This window comes from Blennius ocellaris, assembly GCF_963422515.1.
Source record: "Blennius ocellaris genome assembly, contig: SCAFFOLD_240, whole genome shotgun sequence".
Classification (NCBI taxonomy): Eukaryota; Metazoa; Chordata; class Actinopteri; order Blenniiformes; family Blenniidae; genus Blennius; species Blennius ocellaris.
The window spans coordinates 27,501-37,500 of NW_027662136.1; the positions used below are offsets into that span (position 1 = coordinate 27,501).

A 10,000-nucleotide genomic window follows, 5' to 3' on the forward strand; every position below is an offset into this window, starting at 1 on the left:
GATGGCGGCGCCCCCCGCGGTGCTGGCGGAGATGAGCTGCACCGTCTGCTGCCCCGGCACCAGCTGGACGCTGAGCTGCGGCGGCGGAGGGGGAGGGGGCGGGGGAGGGGGAGGGGCCTGGGCGGCGAAGCCCGTCTGGTAGAGGACCTGCGGACTCGGGGCCATCGCGTTGTTCGGGGGCGGCACCTGGGGGGCCGGGAGGATGAGCTTCCCCCCCGGCGTCGAGGGCCCCCGCTTTGGAAGCAGTAGCTGTTTGATCAAGCTGGACTCGGTGGAGGTAGGCTGGGCGGGCGGGGGGGGCGGGGCCAGCAGCTGCAGCGGTGGCGGCTGCTGCTGGTGGCGCTTGATGGACAGGGCGTGGCCGAGGGTCTGGGGGGGCGGCGGGGGCGGGCAGGGTCCGGAAGCGGCCGCGGGCTGCCCCGCTATCTGCAGAGTCTGGGCGCCCGGCATGGCGGAAGGGTTGGCGAGAACGATCTGGTGTATGGCGGGGGGGTAGGCGGGGCTCTGCTGGGGGCCGGCGCCGACGATGACCACGCTCTGGCCGGTCGGCGCCACCGTCGTCGTCGTGGCTGCGGGGGGGCCGCCCGACTGGCCCGGCGCCGGCTTGGGGGCGATGTTCTGAAATGTGACCCGTGACGAGGAGGACGGCGGCGCCGCCGCCTCGGACGGCGGCGGCGGGGGGGTGGTTTGGGGCGGGGGGCGGGTGCTGGGCGATGGGAGGGCACACGCCCTGCACCCTGGCGGTGAGGATGTGGCCCTGCGGTACCTGCTGAAAGAGCGTGACCGGCGTCCCCGTGGGGAGCAGCGCCGGGTTCTGAGGGCTGTGGTTCTGCATGGCCGCCGCCGCCGTCGGAATCTGGACCGTGGGACCCGTTCGGACCTGCTGCGGCGGCGCCGGATGCCGGGGAACAGTCTGCTGGCCGGCGTGAGGGGGTTGCGGTGCGGTGGTGGCGGGGGAGGAGGAGCCGGCGGCGCCCGGACGTACGAGGCCGGGGTGCCCGGGCGGCAGGCCTGGTGAGAGGGCGACACGAAAACCCCGGAGCGGCTTAGAAGACGAGGAACGGCATCGGGAAGAAGGAACGGACCGAACGACCAGAGAGGAGCCACGTACCTGGGGGCGGAGCCTGAGGGTCTCCGGGCGGGGGGGGCGGCGGGGCTCTGCTGGGGCTGCTGGTAGTACAACTGGACGGGGAGGGGGAGGGGGCGCCGCCTCAGGCCCACCAGGAGGATGTGGACCTGGCTGCCGGCCTTCTGCTCGTCGTGCCGTCGCATCGTGTGGTTGGGGAACACGGTGCTGTGGCGGCGGAGGAGGGGGGGGGGGGGGGGGGGGGGGTTAGCACCGAGGGGGGGGAACCACCGACCGGGAGGGTTTACATGTTAACTCTTATGGAGCCGAGGGTCTCCACCTTTTTAACGAGGGACAGAGATCAATTCAGTCCGTTCGTGTTTTTTCAACCTTTTTGAGCCGAGGACACACTTTTGTCTTTGTAAAACTCTGGAGTCACACCTCCATCATCAAAGACATCAAAGTCATTGTCATCAAAGACATGAAAGTCATTCTCATCACAGTTTTATCAACAGGAATCCAGTAAATCCAGAAAGCAAGGACTTTTTTTTAATAGTGCCTCCCTCAGTGTGAAACCTGGACCTGATGGATGAAGAGCTGAGATCCTGGTTTTCAAAAACTTCTCCATCACTGTCACTGACACAGTACTTTGACACAAGATGGTAGCAGGAGGTGGAGATGAACCACACTGACGTCTGTCACTTTACATTTCACCGGCAAAGTTCTGTGCTGCCCTCTAGTGGTGAAGAGTATTTATACAGGATTATTCTGCAACACACTGTCGCTGTGAGAGGGAATGGTTTTTTAGAATAAATGTGAAATTGGATAATTTTCCACAACACACCTTTCCACAATTTTCCACAACACACCTGACGATCTGGAGGAAACACCAGAGGTGTTTCCTCCAGATCGTCAGGTGTGTTGTGGAAAATTATCCAATTTTCCCATCAGGTCCAGGTTTCACACTGAGGGAGTCCACTATTAAAAGAACCTTTGTTTCTGGATTTACTTGATTCCTGTTGATAAAACTGTGATGAGAAAGACTTTATATTGTTAATAGAGGCTGCAGAGTTTCACATGTTCAGGTGGAGGTGTGACTCCAGATTCCTCCAAAGACAGAAGTGTGTCTCGACTCAACGAGGTAGAAAAACCCCGATCTAGCGTGTGGAGGTAGAATCCGGTCTGGGACTGATCGGTACTGAACAGTTCCTGGACGGTATGGACTGACCGCAGACACTTGAGGAAGCCGGTGGAGTTCAGGATGTTGCTCCTTCCCATCTTGCTGCACGTGGCCAAGTACTCGGAGTACATTTCTGAGCGAGACACCGTACCCTCGGGGTTCGTCTCGAAGTGTGCGTTCAGCCTGGAGAGAGAGAGAGAGAGAGAGAGAGAGGGAGGGATGGAGGGATGTCGTGACGCCAGGAGGGGTGTTGTTCCTGGCGGTACGTCATGATGTTCTCACCACTGCAGCGTGAATTTCTCCCCGTCCAGTTCCACGATGCCGGGAGGAGGCGGAGCCGACTGGACCGGGACCCTGGTTACTGTACAGACACACAAAGCACATGATTAATCCCCTTGATCCTCTGAATCCAGCCTGGCGGCGCTACCGAGTCCGGCCACTAGAGGGCAGCGGTCCAGTAAGTTTTGCCTGAAGGCACCGAGGGGTCAGCGGCTAATTCACTCTGGACAGGAAGTCCAGAACACACACAAATACCAAGAATAATATCCTTAAATATCATGGATTAAAAAAAAACTGTTTCATCAGAGACAGATAAAAGATAAACTACTAATTGTCTGGTCAGTAATACTTTTTTTTTTTTTTTTTTTTAACTCTTTATTTTCATTTTTTGCGTTTTTCTTCTCGACAGTAAACACAAAGAAAGAACAAAACAGCAACACCAACACAATAAAATAAAAAAAATACAAATAAAAAAGTAGCACAGAAAAAGCAAACAATTAACAATAATAATAATAATAAAAAAATTATAATAAATTGTGCTCACATTGACAATATTAATAAGACACGGTCATTTAACCTAATTTATTATTATAATAATAATTTATTCTTTATTTTTTGCTTAAAATACATCAATTATCTATTATTTGTTGTACTTGTTTTGTTTTTGCTTGTTATTAATTAACACTTTTTGCAGTAATACTTTTATTCCTCGCCTGTAACGCTCACGTTTCGCTTATTTGACAAGATTCTACAAATGTAAATAAATCAAAGCGTCGCAAATCGGTTTTCATTAGAATTATTAGGTTGGAGACATGAAACGAATCTATTCATGGTTTGATTGTTGTGAGTCTGAAGAAGTGCTGAGGCTTTGAGCCTCTCTCTCTCTCTCTCTCTCTCTGTCTCCGTCTCTCTCTCTCTGCCCGTCTCTCTCTCTCTCTCTCTCTCTGTCTCCGTCTCTCTCTCTCTGCCCGTCTCTCTCTCTCTCTCCCTCCCTCTGTCTGTCTCTCTCTCCCTCTGTCTGTCTCTCTCTCTCTCTCTCTCTCTCCCTCCCTCTGTCTGTCTCTCTCCCTCTGTCCGTCTCTCTCTCTCTCTCTCTCTCTCCCTCCCTCTGTCCTGTCTCTCTCCCTCTGTCCGTCTCTCTATCTCTCTCTCCCTCTGTCTCCGTCTCTCTCTCTCTCTCCCTCTGTCCTCTCTCTCTCTCTCCCTCTGTCCGTCTCTCTCTCTCTGTCTCTCTCTCTCTTTCTGTCTGTCCCTCCCTCTCTCTCTCCTTCCCTCCCTCCCTCCCTCCCTCTTGCTCTCTCTCTCCTTCTCTCTCTCTCAGCAGCTGATATTTAATGTTTGTAGTTGAACCAGTTTGGTTTCTCGTTGGTCTGAAGTCGTTAGAGACTCACGTCCAAACAAACTCCACGAGCTTCTCCATGCTAATGTTCTCCATGCTAATGTTCCATGTTAATGTTCTCCATGTTAATGTTCTCCATGCTAATGTTCTCCATGTTAATGTTCTCCATGTTAATGTTCTCCATGCTAATGTTCTCCATGTTAATGTTCTCCATGTTAATGTTCTCCATGCTAATGTTCTCCATGTTAATGTTCTCCATGTTAATGTTCTCCATGCTAATGTTCTCCATGTTAATGTTCTCCATGTTAATGTTCTCCATGCTAATGTTCTCCATGTTAATGTTCTCCATGTTAATGTTCTCCATGTTAATGTTCTCCATGCTAATGTTCTCCATGTTAATGTTCTCCATGTTAATGTTCTCCATGCTAATGTTCTCCATGTTAATGTTCTCCATGTTAATGTTCTCCATGCTAATGTTCTCCATGTTAATGTTCTCCATGCTAATGTTCTCCATGTTAATGTTCTCCATGCGAATGTTCTCCATGCGAATGTTCTCCATGCGAATGTTCTCCATGCTAATGTTCTCCATGCTAATGTTCTCCATGCTAATGTTCTCCATGCTAATGTTCTCCATGCTAATGTTCTCCATGCTAATGTTCTCCATGCTAATGTTCTCCATGCTAATGTTCTCCATGCTAATGTTCTCCATGCTAATGTTCTCCATGCTAATGTTCTCCATGCTAATGTTCTCCATGCTAATGTTCTCCATGCTAATGTTCTCCATGTGAATGTTCTCCATGTGAATGTTCTCCATGTGAATGTTCTCCATGTGAATGTTCTCCATGCTAATGTTCTCCATGCTAATGTTCTCCATGCTAATGTTCTCCATGCTAATGTTCTCCATGCTAATGTTCTCCATGCTAATGTTCTCCATGCTAATGTTCTCCATGCTAATGTTCTCCATGTTATTTGCGTACGTTCCTGCAGGGCAGTCGTAGATCCACAACCTGGACGAAGCTGCAGCTCACTAGTCTGCTGGAACACTTTCCCTTTAAATTCAAAAAGTTCTTCTGTGGTGGTGCAGAGTACATCTAAAATCAAATCATTACTATGGAAAGTGTCCACAATCTTTCATTTTAATGAAACCTTCTGGTCCAAAATACAATAAAATGTGTTTAAAACACATTCTAATTCTATGTTTTTCTTTGAAATCGTCACAATTTGCCTTTTGACCCCAGAGCTTCACGTTTCATTTACAAGCCGAGCAGCGACTTGTCAAAATAAAATCCATTCTTTCTACCCATTTAATCAACCTGCACATTTATGGAAACCAACGTCTATGGTTTCCAGCAGAATCCAGAGCAGAAGGTGGTGGAGGTGGAGGTGGAGGTGGAGGTGGAGGTGGACGTGGACACTCACCGGGCGCCGGCGTCCCCTGTACGGCCGCGGGAACCTGCTCCACCAGCTGCGGCCGGACCTCCGCCGCCTGGTCGGCGTTGGCCTGATGCTCGATCAACCGCACGGCGGTGAGGGCGTCGGGCCCGAACGTGTGGAGGTCGACGGACACCAGCCGCACCAGGAGGTCTGCGGGGAGGAGGAGGGGGAGGCGTGAGGACTCAAAGTCGTGGCTAAAAATTAGGAAGAAATGGCTAAAAATGGCTAAAAATGAGGAAGAAATGGCTGAAAATGAGGAAGAAATGGCTAAAAATGAGGAAGAAATGGCTGAAAATGAGGAAGAAATGGCTATAAATGGATAAAAATGGCTAATAATGGCTTAAAAATGGATAAAAAAGGCTTAAAAAAGGCAAAAAAATTGCTAAAAATGGCTAATAATGGCTTAAAAATGGCAAAAAAAAATGCCTATAAATGGCTAATAATGGCTTAAAAATGGCAAAAAAAATGCCTATAAATGGCTAAAAAAGGCTTAAAAATGGCTAAAAAATGGCAAAAAATTTGGAAAAAATGGCTAAAAAAGGCTTAAAAATGGCTAAAAAATGGCCAAAAATGAGGAAAAAATGGCAAAAAAATTGCCAAAAATGGCTATAAATGAGGAAAAAATGGCTAAAAAAAGGCTTAAAAATGGCTAAAAAATGGCTATAAATGGCAAAAAAATGAGGAAAAATGGCTAAAACCACCATAAATTGAGGGAAAATGCAAAAAGTCGCTCTGCGTGGGGGGGGGTACCTATGCTGTGGTCCACCGAGGCGATCTTGCCACAGGGGTTCTCCCCGAGCTGGGCCAGCAGGTACAGGACCTCCAGCGAGGCCATGAGCAGCATGAGGTCCGGCAGGGTGAGGAGCATCATCACCTCCCGGTACGAGTCCTGGTCCACGTACTCGCAGATCAGCATGCCGTTGTCCTCCACCTTGCTGAGGTTCCCCAGGATCTCCATGGCTGGAAGGACATTTCATCATTTAGCCCCAGACGCTCGTCGCCTTCGCCCCCGCCGAGAGGAAGGCCCCCCCGGGTCTCACCTCTGATCTTCAGGAAGCGGTCCCTGGACATCAAGCATTTGGTGATGGTGTGAAAGATCAGATGTGTCGTCCGGAAGTCGACGGGATCCAGCTGGAGCTGCGAGGAGGAAACCACACCGCGGGTCAAAGGTCATCACATGACCCACTTGTGTTCAGAGCGGGTTAAAAAAAAAAAAAAAAAAAGGCGTTGCGGTGCCTCATCTGCACACCAGCCGTCAGCTAATGACATCACAGGCTTGGCCGATGATGTCACGCGTCTCGTATCGGGACACGTTCAAACTGAAGCCGGCTCCCGCAGCGTGGATCCGCTCCACGTTTCACTACGAGCCTGTGACGGCGAATTCATCCCCAAATGTTTGTGTGATGTGATTCTACGAAGCAGAGGGTTGGAACGCCAACTATTACTTGGTCGTCTACTAGCCGCGCGAGCTAGCGGCTCCCGCTAGCCGCACCCCTCCTTTCCTCCTCTCTGGTCTCTTCCAGGCTCAATCTTTCATCAAGGCTCATAAAACACCGACTAGAACTTCAAAACACTGTAAAAACTTGGATATTTAAGAGGAAACAAGCCGATATAAACACAACAGATCCAGATCTGCACAACTCGTGATGTCACACATAGGCTCCGCCCACGAAGGAGAAGGATTCCCCCGACTTCCTCGACTGGAGATTCAAATTCAAATAACTTTGTTATGCGACAACAGTGGAGGGGCAGAGTCGGAGGAACCTTACAAGTAGAACCACAACTATGGTTTTTTACAAAGTAGTGTTTTACATTTCACGAGGACTTTAAATGGACACTCAAAATAAAATGGAAGTTTTCCCCTTTGCACATGAAAACGTCGTCATGGAAACAAGGCCTCAGTCGATAACTGTCAACTCAGCGACTGAGACGATGCAGTTCAATGACTTCAACATTAAAATTAACTTAACAACTTAACAATCAACTTAACTATTACTTGGTCGCCTACTAGCCGCGCAAGCTAGTGGCTCCCGCTAGCCGCCCCCCTCCTTTCCTCCTCTCTGGTCTCTTCCAGGCTCAATCTTCCATCAAGGCTCATAAAACGTCGACTAGAACTTCAAAACACTGTAAAAACTTGGATATTTAAGAGGAAACTAGCCGATATAAACACAACAGATCCAGATCTGCACAACTCGTGATGTCACACATAGGCTCCGCCCACGAAGGAGAAGGATTCCCCCGACTTCCTCGGCTGGAGATTCAAAATTCAAATAACTTTACGCGACAACAGTGGTGGGGCAGAGTCGGAGGAACCTTACAAGTAGAACCACAACTATCGTTTTTTTTACATTTCACGAGGACTTTAACATGAATATTAACTGAACTGACTGTCGAGCTTCAGTTCAAGCTGCTTTGGAGAAAAAAAATGAAGTTTTTTTTGCAGGATTAAGCTGTGAAACGACGTAAAACATCAACATCCTGTACGTCTCGGACGCGTGCGCTGCCGCCGGTCGTACCTCGGCGGCCACGTTGCCCAGCGTGTCGAGGCCGAGCTGCCGCAGCGAGATGAGGTTGCAGTGGGCGCAGAGCAGGAGGAAGCGCAGGCACGTTCGGTTGGCCGCCAGCAGCTTGACGTTGGCCTCCTCGAAGGAGAGGTTCCGCAGGATGACGGCGACCTGCAGCACCCGCTGGGCCTCCATGTCGCCGATGCCCGGGTTCCGCGGCGGGTGGAAGACGCTCTGCCAGCGCGTCGCGCGCGACATAGCATCTGCAACCAGACCAGAGCGGGGGTGTTGGTGGGGACGACGGAAAGCAGCATTATTAAGAAGAACCCCCCCCCTCCCTCCCTCCCTCCCCCCTCACACCTCTCGTCTGGAGCAGCAATGTGAAGGATTAAAGTCAAGAATACTGGGTTGTGGAGAAAAAGCTCATTTAAATTAACCCGGGAAAAGATTCAGCGCAGAAAAGTTGAATTAAATTAACAAAACGACTCCAGGAAACCAAGTTAAAATCATAAATACTCACTTTTCAGCACTTATACATCATGTGTTGCATTTTAATTTGATTAGAACTCCTATTATACAATTAAACTTGATACGTGAGGCCAGAGGGTTAACCTTGTGTGGCGTTCAAAAAAACCTCCTTATGTGGCGTTCGTGGCCGTTTTCATCCACTCACTTTGACGTAAAATTATATCAGAAGAATATTTTTTTCAACTTTTTTTGCATAATGTAACTGTAACAACATGTAAAAAAAAATCCAATATCCGATCACATTTTATATTGAAAATGAGTCATTTTGGGTGCATTTCTTCCCATTTCAGTGCCTTTATCTTCTAAATGGGCATTTAAAGGGTTAATTTTGAATCTTTTTTTTTAACCCTTGAGTGGCCTTGGGGGCAGAAACGTCCACTAGGAGTCATTTCTCCTCTTAATTTGACCAGAACTTTCACTGTTTTGGCTCAAATGACTTTTGCTGAGGAAGCTTCACTTTTACATGCAAATAAAAAATGTGATTTTAAATTTTCCACTCGGTCAAAAATACACTATCGGCAAAAAAACGTCCTTATGTGGCGTTGGTGGCTGTTTTCATCCACTCACTTTGACCTCTGTCAAAATATATCAGATAAATATTTCTTCAAAATATTTTTGCATAAATCTGTTAATCAACTTCAGTCCTGATCAAAACTACCAAATATTTAAAAAAAATTTAATTCAAAAAGAACCTTTAAATGCCCATTTAGAAGAAAAAGGCACTGAAATGGGAAGAAATGCACACAAAATGACTCATTTTCAATATAAAACGTGATCGATATTGGATTGTTTTTACATGTTATTACAGTCTTGGAAATGTCAAAGATTAGTAATGTAATTATCTTTGAAGCATATTTACTTTTTGTGCAAAATCAGATTTTCAAAAAAACTCCCTGTGGGGGCTGTTTTCATCCACGAACTTTACAGCTGTAAAAATACATCACATAAATATTCTTTTTCAATTTTTTTTTTACAAAAATCCGTTAATCAACCTCAGTCCTGACACCAAAAAGTATTACTTTTTTTTTTAAATTAACCTTTTAAATGCCAATTTAGAAGATAAAGTCACTGATATGATATGATTTTGATACTCCCAAATTCGGTGACTTCATCTTCTAAATGGGCATTTAAAGGGTTAATTAAAAATATACTTTTTTAAATATTTGGTAGTTTTGATCAGGACTGAGGTTGATTAACAGATTTATGCAAAAAAAAAGTTGACAAAAAAATTCTGATATCATTTTACGGCTGTCAAAGTGAGTGGCTGAAAAGAGCCACGAACGCCACACAAGGGTTAATATTAATATTATTAATATTATTCTTATTACCTTGTGCCGGGCTGCTCTTGTCCCAGATGAGCTCCCTGACTTCAGCGTCCTCCACCACCTCCTTCCAGAACTGCAGAGGAACACCGGCGCTGTTAATGGAGGCGCTGCAGCAGGAAGTTGCTTGTGACAGTCACACGACAGGCTTGGCTAATCTCCGGCTAGCTAGCTAGCGCGCTACGGCTACTGACAATAGGAGCGAGACGAGGCGAGCGTGAGGTCGGGCTCCGAATGAGACTGGAGGTTTAAAAAAGAAAAACCAGGGAGCGTCGAAATCGCTGCAAGTCGGTGGATTTCTCTATTCGCTCGTTGGAAACAAGAAAGTCCATTTCAAAACCCGGCAGG

At 47.8% G+C, this 10,000-nt stretch overlaps 1 protein-coding gene across 1 annotated transcript in view; it reads right to left on the bottom strand.

Annotated features, from left to right (window-relative positions):
* Positions 1 to 10,000, bottom strand: part of arid2 (AT-rich interactive domain 2) — a gene marked incomplete at its 5' end in the record, with an annotated part of 25,433 nt that overhangs the window by 6,380 nt on the left and 9,053 nt on the right. The window contains 11 exon segments of the mRNA XM_080521681.1: positions 1 to 703; positions 705 to 1,011; positions 1,112 to 1,137; positions 1,139 to 1,294; positions 2,295 to 2,429; positions 2,529 to 2,607; positions 5,284 to 5,448; positions 6,049 to 6,258; positions 6,339 to 6,435; positions 7,815 to 8,065; positions 9,659 to 9,728. The exon segment at positions 1 to 703 is cut by the window's left edge and continues 86 nt beyond it. Of these exon segments, the coding sequence (XP_080377807.1) occupies positions 1 to 703; positions 705 to 1,011; positions 1,112 to 1,137; positions 1,139 to 1,294; positions 2,295 to 2,429; positions 2,529 to 2,607; positions 5,284 to 5,448; positions 6,049 to 6,258; positions 6,339 to 6,435; positions 7,815 to 8,065; positions 9,659 to 9,728 (2,199 nt within the window).